At 40.9% G+C, this 17,480-nt stretch overlaps 1 protein-coding gene across 1 annotated transcript in view; it reads right to left on the minus strand.

The window, feature by feature from the left end:
- LOC311196049 (contactin-6-like) overlaps positions 1-17,480 on the minus strand; it is a gene marked incomplete at both ends in the record, with an annotated part of 111,192 nt that overhangs the window by 41,666 nt on the left and 52,046 nt on the right. The window contains 4 exons of the mRNA XM_084269544.1: positions 100-236; positions 3,003-3,187; positions 11,030-11,132; positions 12,671-12,874. Coding sequence (XP_084125670.1) covers positions 100-236; positions 3,003-3,187; positions 11,030-11,132; positions 12,671-12,874 — 629 coding nt within the window. The remainder of the gene's footprint in view (positions 1-99; positions 237-3,002; positions 3,188-11,029; positions 11,133-12,670; positions 12,875-17,480) is intronic.

The raw sequence follows: 17,480 nt of genomic DNA on the forward strand, positions 1-17,480 counted from the left end.
CAATTTCTGAAAATCATAATGCACTGTAAAATTAATGCCATGACTAAATCAAGTAAAAACAAAAAGACAAGAAAGCAAACAAGACAACAGGAGCCTTACCTCTGATGCGAGCGGCCGGCCGTTTTTTAACCAACTGTAGGAAGGGCTGGGTTTTCCTTTTGCCTTACATTCCCAAACTAAACTGTCATAGAGAGACAGAAAGGCATTTTGGATTTTTTTATCCCATTCAGGGAGTGCTGAAAAGAATATGCAAACCATTTTAAGCAGGAGAAAAATGATTTTGCTGGAGGTATGCTGCCATTAATTAATGAACTGAGCAAGGCTAATTAGTATTTGTCCAACACTTTCTTATTATATTGTAAGCCAATTTTGCACAACAGTTCCCTAGGATTAAACTTCAGGACTAACAGGGAAAAATGTCACAGATCAAGTGGCTAGTGGGCAGGAAGATCAGTTTAGATATTATTCATTTTTATGGCCAAAATTTGCAGCAGCAGTGAATCTGGGTGCCTGAAATTCTGGATGTGCTCTCTGAAAGCACCAAGACCCATGCTATCTGAAAATGTCTTGGTCTCTCTGGTTCTAAAACCAGAAGTTATCTAAATCACTAGTCAGTAGCTGATAAAAATAATGGCTTGAAAATATCATGCCTCTGGTTTCCTCACACACCTGAGGCCCCGGGTTCAGACCACAGGTTCTCTCCACACAAATACTATGCAAAAGATTTCAGGCTGCTCAGATCAGAGTAACACCTGAGCACTTGTAGCACTCCAGCATAAGTTCATTACTGTGCAAAAACAGGGATCAAGTACTTGCAGGGATCACCCACAGGCTCTATGAAGGTCCAGTTAGGCACTCAAGGCCTAAGCTAAGCAGGAATTGAGTTGGGCTGTCATTCAGAACAGTTGTTAAAATACAGGTGGCTGTGAGACCCAGGGAGATCAACTAACACCCACTTAACTTCAGTGTAGACTAAAGCCCCATGCTGGTGGGTTACTAGATTGTATTGCTCTGCCTGTAGCATAGGTGGCTGGTTTCTTAACATCCTGGAAAGATATTTGGCTAGGTTGTTATAAATATATACAGAATCATAGAATCACAGAATGTGTTAGGTGGGAATGGACCTTTAGAGGTCATCTAGTTCAATCCCCCTGCAGTGAGCATCTAGGGACATCTTCACTAGAGCAGGTCACTCAGAACCCCATCAAGCCTGACCTTGGATGTCTCCAGGGACGGGGCCTCCCCAACCAATCTGGGCAACCCGGGCCAGATCCACCACCCTCATATAGAAGAACTTGTTCCTAACATCCAATTTAAATCTCCCCTATACACACACACATATACATGTAGTTCTTACATAAACAAGTTAACATTAGGAAGAGAGTTGTTACGCCTTGAGTCTAGGGAAACAAACTACTTCAGGACATGGATTAGCAAGTAATATAGGTGGTACCCTACAGGCAGATCATGACTTTGCCCCCAAAAAAGAGGCACTTAAAGCTTTTCCAACAGTAGAGTAATGGAATGCCAAATTTATTGGGAAAGCATCTGGGATACAGTTCACTGTGCGTAGAAGTGATACTAATTCCACGTCATTTTTACTGCCTTTGGAGCCACAGGTGTGGCACCCAGGCATCATACACAGAGCAGAAGGCAGCACTCAGGAAAGAAACCCTCACTTTTAGAGACACACTGCCAACAGTGTAAAAACACAAATATGAAGCAAGAGGAAGTCAATTAGGTAGATAATGTACCAGCCCACTCCTAATATGATAAAAAAGTCTTGCGCAAAAGCTTCAGGAGGGCTGTTTATACATTTCTCTATGAACAGCTATTAATTAATTTACTAAGCACATTTAATAAGAGCATTGTTTTAGATTGTATTAGCTGATCATAATTTTGTAATTGCCTATGCTGTTATCAATCATGTCCAGGTAATCTACTGAACTTAATTTTAATGGAACTGCTTGATTGATGTTCTGCAAAAATTAGTGAGCAACGAGAACAAAAATAACCCCCTAAAAGCAAAGAAATAATTAAATATTCAAACCAGCAGCAGACTGCTCTATTCCTGGCATATATCTTGATATTAGCCATGGCTGCGGGAGACTGGTAGCTTATCAGCAAAGCCTGCATCTCTTCATTAGAAGAGATTTACTTGAAAAAAATAAAAATACTCACCAAGGTCTTCTCAACAGATGTTAATTGTAGGCTCAGCCTAGCTTTCTGTAATTTTTTTCCCCCCTCACTGTTCTATTCTAATTTTTTTTCCTTCTCTAGTGAAAGATTTATGAGGTAAAGAAAACATCTCCCTTCTTATTCATGTCAAAATATGTTGCTTTCCCTGGGTTTTAACAATGGGACCGAAGAGCATATAATTCACCTTGGCTGTGAGGGACCATCATCTGTGACTCAGATCGCAGGAAATTAATGCGTGCAGGAAGGGAAAAGGAAAGGGAAAACAGTCTCACAGAAATATTGCCCTCCACTTCTAGGCAAGGAGGAAGGAGAGGGAGGTGGTGGAATGAGTTCCCCCTGCTTTGCACTCATCTGTTTATGGAGCAGTACAGTTCAGCTCAAACTGGAGGTGAAATAACCTTACACTCCCATGAACCAAAACCTCACAAATCCTTCCCTGGTCTGCATCTGGGGCAGCACAGCTTCATGCTGCTGGGAGCTATTGAGAGTAAATCTCTTTTTTTGCCTGCCCTCAATGCTTCATGTAAATGTACCAGGGATTTCTGCCTCGTATTAACCTTTACAACTTCATCACGGCACAGCCCACATTTTCAATCTGAGTTTTAATGCAAAATATCTTTATTTGCTGAGGATGTAATTCAGTGAAGGTCACTGCAGACCTCCAATCATTTTTTAATCAGCTTAACCTGAACTACATTTTGTATCTCCAGTAAGGGGCTAATAGACTTCATCTACAAAATACATCTGAACACCATCACGCTCTGTAAAAAAAAATAAATGAAGAAATTAATCACCCTGCTTACCATAGACAAATAATTGACCTCTTGCAATGTTTCTTCCTCGAATGTTTCCTGCAATGCACTCGTAAGAGCCTTCATCATCTTGCTGAACATCTGGGATTTCAAGAACTCCTTTGGTTTTGCTGCGTTCCATTTTCTTTGTCAATGAGTTTCCGTCAGACCTCCTCCAGCTAATACTAGGGACAGGACTAAATGTATTTCATTAGAGAAAGAGAGAGAGCATTTGTTATGGCAGGGAGAAGGTAACGTGAAATCCTTTCATAAGTAATAATATTTTAAACACCCCAACATTTCTAAGCATGACATACAGAGGTTGGTAAGGCTGAGATTTTATAACCCGTACAATTTATTTAGAGGCAAGAGTCCAAGAGTGGGATGAAGCCTGTCCTCAGTCCATTCTATGATTGCTTTTTTGGCCAATTTGGATTTTCCCTGCAGTAACTTGTACTTAGGGCTCAAACCTGCTTTTAAACACTGCCACACTGAAGGAATGGTTTTGGAAGTCCAAACAAACACCGTAGAAGCACTAAATTATTGACCGGTTTTCGGAGCAAACAAATTCCCTGTAGCATTAGAGGTATTTTCACACCTCAAAATAGGAAATATTGGACAAGAATTCAAAGGACCTAAAAATACCAATAAATCAAGGTATAAAAAATGGGAGCCAGGGTAGAGGAAGGCAGACAGACAGTTGAGCAGGGAAGTGGAAAGCATGAAGCATTGAGGCTGAAAGGAGATAGAGACAAAAGAGAATATTTCTTGTTTCATGTTTTCGTCGCTTTCCATCATTTTCATTTATATCTGGATCAATGTATTCTATACAATAAAAAAAATAGTCAAGTGTGAAGGCGGCTATAAATACTTCTTGGATTTCTGGTTTCACAAACCATACAAGCCTCACTTTCATGATCTATTATGTCACCAAAACACTCTGATATATTAATAGTCTTGGATTTCACAGTTGCTTTCTGTTTCTGCAAAGTAAAGCAAGCTGCTTTTTCTAAGCAGACGAGCAGTTATGTTTTGAACAGCTTTTTACAGAGGCATTGGCTAAACGCTGACTTCTTTCCCATTGGAAATCCCACCGGCAGCAAACATTCGGCTCTGAACCTGCAAACATAACTTCCATGGAAATTAGAAGTGCACATTGCCCTTCTCTGCCAGTCCCCAAGGTCTCTGGCCTACAGCACTGACTTACAAAACATTTATTCCTTTTTAGCAGAAGCTACAAACACTTGTACCTTAAATTACTTAGGTGTCTGGTTCAAATCCTTGTTTTGTGACCAAAGAAATCAAGTCACTAACACAAAATGGGTGAATTACTTAACATAGGTGAGTTTAGGCCTAATTTCTGCATTTTGAGTCTGTGTGGCTCTAATGTTTGCCAGTTGACCCAGCATCATGCAAGCCAGTGCCCAGGAGGAGTACGAGCACCCAGCACATTACGGGGGCTGAACAGCTGGGCAGGTGTTAACACAGAAACCACAGACACAGAATCAAGAGAAACAGGCTAAGAGGAGGACAATTTACAGTTAGACCACTAACATGCAATGATTAACAATCCCATAACTTGGCTTAGTTCTGCATTTAAGCTTCAAATAGAGAATGAGTACATTGGAAGTCCTCATGCTGGTGAGAGTTAAACTGAACAAGAGACTCTCCAAGCTGCCCTTCCTCCTGCTCTGTAAAATGTCACAGTCTCTAGACCACAAATCTGACCAAGGGATGCCTAAGAGCTATTCAAGCAGTGTACCAATTTCTCTTGCTACCTTACATCTCCCAGAATAACTGAATTACATGTGAAAAAGGTTTGGAACCACAAGCAATTTGCCCCGGATTTTGGTGCTAGCTCTGCACTGGTATTTGTATATACATGGGTAACTTCTACACACACACACACACAAGCCCTGGCTCTTACAGGACACCTCCAATACAGCCAATTTACAGCAAATGAGACTGGGATGTGCCAGCCATCATTAACCTGTGAAAGAGCTGGGAAGAACAACTGAGATTTCATTCTTCTATTTCCTGTTCCTGGCTCAAGACTTACATAGTTGTTCAAAATCTTTTCAGACAACAGCAATGTCATCATCACCTTTATTAATTGTTCTTCACTATGAGACCAAAACCTATTTCAGATGCAAGCTCATTTAATATTACTCCTTACTAGGATCTTTAAAAGGGCTTGTCTGTTCTCTTCAGATACACTGGTTGGTCTGTTAAAAAAAGTGCTGCATCCTCATATTGTTATCTGTACAGAATTTCTGAAAACCAAGATATTTGAGTTATTCAAAAGAAACACAGCTCTAGCACAGAGAAGGTTCGTCCCTCAATTGCCACGCTCCAGTCAAGAAAACAGCCAGAGGTATTTTGCAACCTCACAGTAGATTGATACAGACTGTTGACGACACGAAGGAGTGCTTTTAAAATGCTATTGCATATTAAACAGTGGGTGAATAGCTACTGTATAGCACAAACATGCAGCGCATTGAATGCCAGAAGCATTTAACTACTTACTTTAAAGGCACCTCTTCTGGATTATTTTTCTTTTTTTAAACAAAGAGATTAAAGTAAACTAACTGCCATATGGGAGAAGAAAAACAACAGTTAGACCTGCTCATTCATGCTCCACTAGCTGAAAGTATTTCTTATTCTATTATCTGTTTGCTCTTAGTACTGACTATTCATGAACAAGGGGAGCCCGTGCTGACACCAAGGCCAGAGGCAGGGCTCAGTGGAAAAAGTCCCCCTCTGTCAGCTTGTCAAGTCAAGTTTACCAAGGTTCAAGCTGAAGACGCTGTCCTGTTTTCCATATCCACACCACATACTTATAATGACATCCTTGGGGATGTTTCAAGGCAAACTCACCTCATTTTTTTTTTGGCCAAGCACAAGGGGGTTTGAAATGCACACCCTCCAATGTTAACCATAAAAAACCCTCAGAGTTCAGCAGCTTTGCTGCTCCTAAATGGGCAACTGCAATGAAGAGTTAACAGTGCTTTGTTCTCCTGCCAGGGAGCCTTGCACCCAGTGGCCTAGTTTTATCAGCAGAGGGAATTCATTTGTCAGGACAGCAGCTCCTCATCAGCCTGAGCTATAGGTTAAATGAACAGACTGCAGGAGGATCCGTAGCTCAGCTGTGTGCCATCATCCATAGGAAGGACCCGCCTTGTCACAGCAGCTTGGGAAGATCGGCATTTCTTCCTTGACTTTGCTGACACCTCATTATCATAGGCTTTCCAGTTCTGTCAGTCACTGGATTTTGCAGGAGGCAGGTTTTCTGGCTGGCTTCACCTTCTTTGAGGTTAGTTTACATTTTTAGAGCCAAATCTCCTAGCAGTTATTGCTACGTGAAGCCTTTCCAGGTAAAACACCCCCCTATATTTAAGGTTAGAATTTTCTTTAGTGAACTTGCTTTTTGCAACAGAACAACTATATGGCAAGTTGATGATTTCAGAAGCAAAACTTTAGGCATAGATAAGTGTCTACAGATCTATCTTAATAAATACAACCTCATGAATATTTGTAGGATTATGTGGCATAGTCTATATTCTACTGAAGGGCAGCATCTCACATCACCACACAGACCTGTATTTCCTGATTCGGGGTGGTCCTGCAACCGGTGGGTCTTTTTCATTTAGTCACTCCCAATAACCATCTTAAAATAGATTACTGCTGAGGCTAAAAAGTTTTGGAATATATAAAGAAACAATGAGTACGCTTCCCAAATTTATTGCACTTCATAGACAAAGTCTTGCTTTCACCTGAGTAAATAAGAAAACAGCACATAAATAAGAGAGTGTCTTTGTACATAAATCTGCGGTTTATTTGAAACCTTCAGAGCATCTAGGAATACTAATTTAATTTATATTCTACCATACAGGTGGCAGAATCACAAAGCCATAAGTTACTAACTCAGAAAGAAAAGGCGATGGAAAATATTTTTTGGTTGGTGACAAGTCTTGTCACACCAAACACGAAATTAATTTGTCTGCAGCATTACAGCCCACACTAAGATGAAGGTTCCACCTTTCTGCAGCAAAGACTCAGCAGCCAGATGATGCACAGCATCTGTGCCTCATCTTTCGTCCTATGCATCTGAGGGCACTTCACAATAAAATTAAATCTACAGCCTTGGTAATGAAAACCATGCCTAGTTAAACAAATGAGACAAAGCTGAGGTTTGAGAGCTGCTATCATGTCTGCATCAACTGCTGACACAAGGAAGAATGAGGATCCAAGGGGCATCATAATTAAAGCACTCAGGCTTCTAATCATCCTGATGCATCACTTGGGAAACAGCAAAGCAGCAAAGTTTTCTGAAACCCAGTATTGCCTCTCATTCCCCTGTGGTCACAAGCCCCTCACCTTAACTAATGTAGGAAAGGATGTTCTAGAGCTGCTTGCTCATCCCTCAAAGTACCAATCTGAAGGTATAAGCTCTTTCAGGAATGTGGGCTGAAAGCAGCAAACGTCACTTGTGATGGCAGAAGTCAATCATATATATATATATATAAAAACCCTTCCCTAAATATGTACACATGACCATGTGGGGGCCTTCCCATGAAAAATGAATATTCTAGCTTGAAAGAAATCCTGGTTTATATTATTCACATATGCTTTTTACAACCTCAGCTGGCAACGGCCCATCTGCAGGGATTCTGAACAGATTATTTCCCTATCTTTGAGAAGAGAATGAAGAAAGATGTAAAACACGACACAGTTTAATCGATATGTGCACCAGACATGGAAACTACTTTGGTGATTTTTTCATTCCAGAAATTAGTCTTGTTTGTGCAACAGAAAAAAGATTATTGTGGAAGAAGTGTAGAGAAAACAGCACAGTAACTGCTGAACATAACTCCTTCCCTGGTACTCGGTACCCTCAAAGACATAACGAGCAGTAATTTAGATGTATGGCATGACTAATATAGCTTGATCCAAAGCACAGCTTTTAATACTGGCTTAGTATTAAACACTGTCAACATAATGAACATTAGTGCAGGACACAAAGGCTCATCTCTTCAATTGCTAGAGGCTTCAGTATTTTGAACAGTCAGGCTACTATTTCATATTTCAGTTTTCCTTTTTTTAAAGAAATAAGTGTATTGTGGATTTTTTTGCCTGTTTAGATTCCCCATGCCAATCAGCAGGCAATTACAGGCTACTTACATCCCTTTTTGCCTAATTTTATTTCCACCAGAGCGAATACTAATTTATTTCTCAAAATCTTCTCTCCTATTCACAGTAGCTGTTCTACATAAAAAGGATTCAGAGCCAAGAGCAGGCCCAAGCACTTTCATCCATTCAGGATCCATCTCTCCAAACTCTCTTCTCAGAAATACCAACCCTTTGGCACCCTTCTATTTATTTTCCTCAAAATATACAAGAGTTTATGACCAGGCTAAAAGACCATTTGTGAGTCAGTCATGATATCTCCACGTACAACACCAACAGAGAGCTTTGCAACACAGCGATGTGGAATGTACCTACCTCTGGGTGTCCCACAGCCTGGCTGAAGGAGAATTTCTCCAGTGGCTTTGAGTTCCCCCAGATAAAAAGGCATCTTAAAACCCAGCCATAAACCTGCCCTCTCACACTCAGGTTTTAAACGTGGATGTGCTTTTTGAGCAAGGTCCAAGAGGTATGATTTGCTGTTCCATATAGAAAAGAGATGCTATTTCTCTAAATACCATGAAAGTACTTTCATTTGAGACTTTTTGGAGACCAAAACCGCAGCAGGTTGCCTATAATCTGCCTTAGATGTGAAAGATTTCTGTTATTCATAGCGCAGAGGTAGTAGCAGCTGACAGCATTGTCTGAACCAGTGGACTAACAGTATGAATATAGAAAATTATGGATAATGGGAAAGCAGTTCTGAAATCCAAGAGAGATAATAACCGTTAGTGCTTGTGGCAGATCAGAGGTATAGCTCAACAAATGTTGAGCTGAATTGATTTTAACATAAACAGACAATAGCAGAGGCTAGAGTTTTAGTGGAATTTAGGCATCTAAAGGTGCAGATGGCCACACTGCTGCATTTATTTGTGCCTAACTACAATTGTGAACAGCTGGAGGCAGGAAACTTCAAGCTTTTAACAATACCACTAGTCACCTATATACCTTTAGAAATCTGGCCTTATCTAATAAGTTAACAGTATTTCACCTGCAATCTGTTTCTCTTGCTTTATTCACCTATAAATGCCAGCCCTGAAATAAAGCTTTTTCACTGATTGACAAGTTAGTGAAAGTGTGGTTCAAGGCTCTGTTCAGAGAGAAAAAAAAAAAAGAGGCTGAAAACAGTATGGTTCTGTAGGAGACACCTAATGTATCAAAAAACAATCTAGATAGGAGAAACTCTCCAGCAACACCCCCTAAGAGCCTCTATTCACAAGCAGCACCTCTCAGACATACACTAGATACACACTAACAGTACGATAGAAAAAAAATTGTGAAGAATGAGTATCTGCCCATGGATCACTGGTGTTTACACAGTGTAACTCTAGGGTCATGTGGCAGCCCTGGTTTCAGCTGCAGTCCTGTATTTAAAGGTAACAGTTGTATATTAAAGCTTCATTAACCCTCTCGGCCATTCCCTTTCCTAAGCTCAGCCTAGCAGGTACTGAGAGAATACATATGTCCTTTCAGTCCACCTTTTTTTAATCCTCTTCAAGATGTTCTTACAATGGCCAAGCCTTCACACAACATTAACATAACCCATCTTTACCCTGCAGTAAGAAGGGATGGTTTTGTACATATCATTTACCCTGGTTTTGAAATGCTTCTCTGCAGTCAATGTATCATTGTTAAACGCTTTCCATGCAACAGATGGAAATATGAAATGACAACTTGAAATGTAAAGCCTGCACTGACTCACACACAATTAAGGAGGTATTTAAAGAGAAGTATCTTGACAGTATTTGGAAAGGAAAATCAGCTTTAAGCAGGAGTGTTCCAGTCTGGTACTTGTTTTGGGCCAAAAAAAAAAAGCATACGCCTTTGAATATGGCTCCATAGAAATATTCTTTAGCCTTAAATAAAAATTAGCCCTAAGATTAGTTTATATAAAAATCTCATCTGAAAGGGAAGGCCATTTCCCGTCTTAATAACTTTTTATTTGCTTTATTTTTCTACTTCCCAGTGTAGGTTCCAGAGGAACATTTGATTAATTTGTGCTGTCTGCAAGTCAGGCTTTTAACCTCTGGGAAAGCTCTAAACACTTTAAAAGCTTACAGCCTTAAAACAGATTGTCAAAGTGAACTTAAACTAAATAGAGGTCAACAATCTAAGGTTATTTTAGCTTTTCCAGGGAAAACGGATGCTCATTGGAAAGATTAGTTTTCGTAGGCTGGTTACACTTATTCAGTTAACCATCTGCTCTTTGAATACAGAGCACCGCTTGCTGTCTGAATGCACTACTACTTCTTTACATGAGCACAACAGCTAGCTAAGAAGCCTCCAAAAATATAGGCTGCTGCGAGACTAATCTATGGGTAGATTTTAGCAGGAAGGACTACTGCTAGGGCTTCCTGGGGTGCTCAGCATCGCTTTGGAGAAGGTGCTGAGAGCCACGTGAGTGTTAGATCCATTCTAGGCAGTCGACGTGCTCTTGAAACGCAGCCTGTTTCCCCCAAAGTTCCATTCTTAATGATGCCACGGAGAAAAACATGGCTGTTTGGATGTGGATGTGCAGTTACACTGAATGCTGCGACCTGAAGTCAGGTCCCAGAGTTAAAATTACTCTCGAGGAATATAAACTGTTCGGCTTTTCCCTCCCCACTCTACTCCCCTCACACACACTTCAAGCTGCAACCAAATGAGCGGCAGCTACCGGAGAGTTTTCTCTCTCGCTCCCTGGGGAACATATTGTGCAGAAACATTCTAACCAAGATAAGGTTTAAAAAAAAAAAAGGTATTTTACAGATTCACATTCTGACCAAAAAAAATTGTACTGTGAGAATTAAGAACCATTTCTTGTCACTATAGCACAGTGTTAGAACCCACATTTTAATAAGAGACAAAAACCTTACTTTCCAAGGGCAAAGCATTCCAGTTGAACAGATGAGCCCTTCGCTGCATATGTTGTTTCTGGAAAACGTACTTCAATCTTTGGTTCATACTCCCCCATCACACCTGTTGAACATCAAAACAGCTAGCACTCCAGTTGAGCCTCAGACCTGTCTAGTGCAACAGAATTTCAGTGTAAAAGAAAGGATGGCATTAATAACGTCAGAGCCGTATGTTCCACCTGTGGCAATCAACACATGATGTCTACGGAGCAGACTTAGCCTGTTGGGTGAAATTCAACCCTATGCTGAAAGCTTTTTGTGAGCTCTCTAAGCCCTGTGTGTCAGAGTTGAAGAGCATGACTTTATATAGCAGTTCTGTATGTACAAGTATCTTATGCATTCAGGCTTCAGAAGTGTTAGCAAACAATGCTAACATTGTTCACCTCTCAGGACACTGAGGTGCAAAAGGGAATTATGGAATTCTGTGTTCAAAACACATGCAAAAACACTTACAACTTCTTTAAAACATCCAAATGTGAGCTCCAGGCTTGTGAAAGGCTGGTGTAATTAGATGCGATTATCACATTTAAAAAATCTGGCTGAACATCTGATAAATCACAGATAATCCAACATGAGTTTAGGGCATTTAACTTTGCAGCAGCTTTGGGACTGCTTTAGCAAACTAAACTTTTAGCTGAACTTCTTAAATGTGCATGCGGCTTTCAGCATAACTCAGTGTAGTGGTAATGACAGATGAGCCAGGTATTTTCTTGCACATAGTGTCTTTACCCACACTGAAAACACACTGATTTTATTTTATGTTTAATGGGGATGTGGCTAATATTACACAATTTGTACCCTTGCCTTAGCGGCTGCCTGCTTACGACCCAATCCAGAGGCCACCAAAGTGAATGGGAGAAGATAAAAAGAGACTGATAGAATGACTCTGAGAAAAGGAATAAAGTAGTAGAGCAATGAAAAGGAAAAAAAAGCCCAAAACATCTTAAGCATTTACAATCACAGTTTGTCCCAAGTTAATTAACTTTTCAGCTGTGGAACCATAGCTTTGTTTTAGGCTATTTCAGAACGCTGTAAAGCAGCACAGCCTCATAGTGGAAGTATTATTCTATAATGCAGAGTCCAGTTTTATTTATCCTAGAAACCTAACTCTACACAGACTTTTGTTACTGATTGCCACCACTGGTTTGCAAACAGTACCAGTATATTGAAATTTAGGTGAGCAAACTTACCAAACAAACTTTGTGCAAAGATTTCCCAGGTATACATTTCTCACTGTGGACATCTGATTAGAAGTGCTGCCATGAAGGTATCTGTATATGTGCAGGTGAGTTTCCCACCTGAGTGACTCATCTTGAAACCGCTTTCTAGATCTGATATTTGAGCTATGCCTAGATTATAAATTTAAAAAGCTCTGCTGGATTCAAACCTCAACAGAGACATCTGCAAGATGAGAAATATTAATGCACCGTTTGACATCCTTTTGCTATTTTGCAATCATTCTGAGCATCACTTTTTTTTTTGCTTACATTTATCTCATCATCCCTGTCCTGACAGTTCAAATACATTCTCAATCCAGCAGAAACCATGGGACCGTGTCCCACTGCCCAACTTGTCCCAGCCAAGCACAGCCAGATAACTTACCATCACTGCGGAGAGTGAGAGGAGTGGGGGGCCCCCGCACGCTCCGCTCTGCTTTGGAGTTGGTCACCACGCAGGTGTAGCTGCCCACATCTGTTGGCTCTACTTTGGCAATGTACAGATTGCCCGTTGCTTGTGAAACAAAGCGGCGGCTGTCTTCCTGAACAGATAAGGTATTATTGTTGAAGATCCATGCATAGGACAAGCCTAGAAAACACCAGATACATGTCATGCATCCTTTCCAGTAGAATCTGCTCCCTGTTAGTGCTTAAGTGCAATATTGCCAGTTGGAAGAAGGCATCAGTTCAGGGCAAAGCACTGGGGATGCCCAAATTTGCAAAAGCAAAAAAAAAGCAGCTTTAGTTTTAAACTCAGTTCAAGCCACTTCAGAAGGTCACAAAAGTTTTTGTTCCCTGCTTCTTTTAGTTTTCCTGCTTAGCCTGTTGCTAAGTTGGAATGGCAGTGCTGCGATGCCATGAGAAATCTGGTTCAGTAAGTGATTGCAAAGACTTTGCCTCCAAACATCCAGAGAGCAAGCTGCGGGCAAGCACTACAGCTCCTTCCTTCGCTCTGAATATGGAAAAGTGAGACTGGTACCATGGAGCTTTATCACGACATTCTCACAAGGGGGGAGCTCAGCTGCACCCCAATACTCAGCATCTGCTCCTATTGCACAATTCACCTTTCTCCTTACCTTCCACACTTCTTATCCTACACTGACTTCCTAACCCTTCACTGCCATCTTTCTCCAAACGGTGTTTCACAGTGCAGACCTCAGCAATGCCTGCCTGTAGTCTAGGCAGCTTTATTTGCCTAGCTCACCCTGGGAGGACAGATCTCTACATGACCAATGCTCTTCGGCCACGACAGGTTACCCTGCCATCAGCACCACAGCATGCTGCTACACCCAAGGTGTCCTGCCAGCCCTACACCGTGGCTGCTCCACATTGCTGCTGGCATCCAACCATGAGAGCAGGACTGAAAGTCTGTCTTTAATAAGACACAGTAAATCAGAAGTTTCAAAATCTACCAGTTTAGCTTCCCTTAATTAAATGTATAATTCATAAGCTAACAGTGTTCTGCCAACAGCTTCATTTTTACACATTTCCCCCATCAACAATCCCATTTGAAAAAGATTATTTACGTTTCTTCCCCCCACTCCGTTACAACATGGGTGCAGTATGGTAATAAGTCTGCAAACTCCAGTAGTTTTGTGGAGTTTTATGTTACCATCTTCTAGCATTTTAGGACTCTCATTAGAAATGATGCATCTCCAGGGAGCAATCAATAACATTTTCTATACTTGGCTAGATCCTGCAATAGGCTCTGTTTTACTACAGCTTAATGCTAATTTCTTTTTCCTGAGGTACAGTAAACTTAGAAGATGCAACAGTTCCTAAAACAGCTTAATACCACACAATACATACAAAGAAGATAAAAGCACTGTATATTTTCACATTTGCATGTCCATGTATTTTTAGGTACCTGGTTGAAGCATGTATTTACAGAAGAAAATGGGGAGATAGGTGGGTTTTTCTGCAGGGAACCAGTCTATATAGCTAGAGATAAAAGATGCAGCCATAACTTGATGTGTCTTCCAGAGAGATAGCATATACAGAGCGTCCCTGTCTCAGGCAAAGTTTGATGACTATAGCCTGGCTGGAGGACAGTGTGAAATGACTGGGTTTTTTATGTATATTTATATATACAAAGTGCCTATTACCATATTGATAAACATTCTTTGGAACCACTCAGATGGCAGAGGTAAGAGCTAGAGTTTGAACCAAATTTTTGAAGTTCTCTACCCTGCAAACTAGGGACTGTGAAGAAAATGCTGAAGATTTACAAAGTACATACATGCCATAAACCTGGGATTTCTGTGGAAGAAATACCTTGGACCTGAGTTGCTCCAGGTTTCATAAGTACACCTTGTGTCCCTTTTGTGGGAGCTGGAAGCCGTGCTTTCCTCCTCACACAGTGCTACAGAGGTTTCATATGGGCTCATGTACAACAAGACTGCTCCGAGAGGTTGAACCACTGAGAGCTGGACACAGACTTTCATGAAAGTTTAGTGTATCTAATGATGCACTGAAGGTAGTTTAAAAAGCAATATAAATAGGAAAAAAGAGTTTGGAGGCTCCCACCCCATTATCTAGTTCTGGTGCTGCAATTACAAGGGTGAAGAAAGTGCTGAATCAAGCTGTGAATTAATCAGTAACAGAGAACTAGTCTTTGTCCTGATTTCAGGGTGTTCCAGCTGACTTCATCTTCCCAAGTCTCTTACTCTCTCCCTGTCTGCAGTCCTCCATTGCCTTAGGGCCTATTGATGAGCTTCCCCATTAACCAGGAACAAGTGCAGGTCCCTCCTTTTCATATTTAAATACTTCTTCTCCCCATCATGAGGGATATAAACAGTACTGCTCTTCTAACTGCAGGTTCATCATCACCAGCCCGCAGCCCACACTTGCCTAGAGCCTAATTCAGCTTCACTAAACTCTGTAGAAACACTGACTTTAATTGACTTCAGTGGGACTCGGATGAAACCTCAGGAGAAACGAGCCAAACTCTGGAGATGAACCTTCTTTCTCAGACATAAAACCAGCATCCTACTCCCTTAGCCAGTATCTCTCCTAAGAAAGTTAAGTGACAACATCAACAGATGTAATAGGCTAAAAAACCTGAGGGTATGTGAGAAAAAAAGCTACTATCACTTAAACATTTCTGGTTTGGGTCACTTTGAATAAATCAGATATGGAACAGACCCGTTGAATGAGCAAATGAAAGTAATAAAAGGCCCATGCCATTAGTTTTAGGGTTACATTCATTTGCATGAACAAATCAGCAGTTGGGAAGAGTCTGATGAAAGTAATGCTGAACAGAAGGTAGCAGAGGCATAGATGGGAAATTATAAAGAGAGAGTAACCTGCTAATGAAGTCTAGCTAAAATGAACACAGAAATTGCTGCTGCCAGCTATTTTACGGAAGAACAAATAGACACAATTATTTTTTAGATTATATTTTTGGTTTCCACTTAACCACAGGATTTCTGAAGCAGATAGCAGTTAGGAAAAACACTCCGACAGACCCATGGCAGCCTCAGAATTACTGAATTTCAGAGAACACTATGAAAGGACTTCAGTGTAAAGGTCTTACACAAGTCTTAGCCGTTATCAGCACCAAAGATTTTATGGGCTTTTTTTCTATTTATTTTTTTCCTTTGTGCATAGACCTGTTTGGCTGTAACTTCCCCTCTAAATTAACCACTTCTCACAAAATGTTGAAGATGAATCAACATGTCTGAAGTAGGGGAAAAGAGGGTTTTCTATACCAAATCAGCCTGGTTTCCCTATTACTTTTTTCACTAAAGTTAATGTGTAATGTTTTAGAAAAATAAACATGAAGTGAAGCCATGTAAGGGGGCAGAAGGGAAAGAGGAGGTTGAGGAAGGGAGCCTTTCCAGAGAAGTCTTCACTGATTACAGGGGGCTACTGTGGTAAGAAGCAAGTTGAAGTAATTTCAGGTGAGTCCTTACTCAGTGGTGTTTTAGAAATGGGCCAAAAAAGCTGAGTTTAGGTTTTTCCCCAGCATAAACTTTTGAAAGAAATTGCTTACAGTAAGAGTTGAGCTTGCTCCAAAGACAGAGAGAAGCTATGATTTACCCCTAGGTCACAAAAATACTCTGCTAACCATATGGAGGTTTAAACCCAGAAAGAATCCCTCTGATATCTGGGCCTACAAATAATGACAATACAAAATTCTGAGCACTACAGAAGTTTCAGAATTTAATTCACAAACACAAGTAATCAAATATTATTCATATAATTTCTAGCCTCAATTTTTAAATTTAACACCTACATGTCAAAGTGTTTCCCAAGACAAACTTCAAAACCAACCACCTTCAGGTAATTAGTATTTTTAAACTCTGTCTAGTTATGGCATAACAAGTATGACAGTGCAGCTCCTTTTCACATGTACAGGTAATTTGTCTCAGCCCAAATTAACATATTTGAGCACAAAACACTGGAAAATTATCTTTGCTCTCAAAAGTCAGCGATCCCAGTGCTGCTATTGACTGTGAGAAGATGTCTTGGAGAGCACAGAACTGCCTTTACTGCGAAGGGGGTACATGTCAGTGGAAAGATAATTACATCAACATAGACTTCATTAAGCATATGCCAGAGCAAGAGCTATTTCATTAGTGCTGCAATCCTAGGGTGTGTTCATTGGGTGTGTTGTTTGTGTTTTTAATCCAAGGCAGAGAACTACGTGGTGTCAGTCTACCCCTTCACTCTGCAGGCCTCACCTGATGGTCAGGCCCTGAGCTAGGCCTGGCAGGAGAGCACTGCCTGTGCCTGTCAGCTATGAGCACTTTCTTTCAGAGCACAGCTGGGAATGAAGAAGGGCAGCTGATAATCACTCCTGATATACTAGTCTGGGGAATATAACATTCCAGTGGTTCCCTGAGCCCGAGCACATTCAAATCAATATCACTCCTTCGGCCGGAGAACAGCTACAGGCTGGTCTCTGGGAAGAGGCTCTTCCCTCCGGCTGGAGCTGGCAGGAAAGGATTAAAGATTCATAGGAACAGTGAGAAAGGGACTCTAAACCCATCGCTAAGGCACTCATCTTTATAAAGGGAGTTTATTTAAAAATGCTTCAAACTGTCACTTTAAGACTACAGACATTATCAAGTGACTGCTTAATACAGAACCCAGAGGCAACCTGAGGGAGTAGTCGAAGACCCTTTCACATGGGGCAGGACTGCTCATCCCATCCTATCATAGAATCATTGTGTTGGAGAAGACTTTTAAGG

The sequence above is a fragment of the Gallinula chloropus genome, assembly GCF_964237585.1.
Source record: "Gallinula chloropus genome assembly, chromosome: 12".
NCBI classification, from domain to species: domain Eukaryota; kingdom Metazoa; phylum Chordata; class Aves; order Gruiformes; family Rallidae; genus Gallinula; species Gallinula chloropus.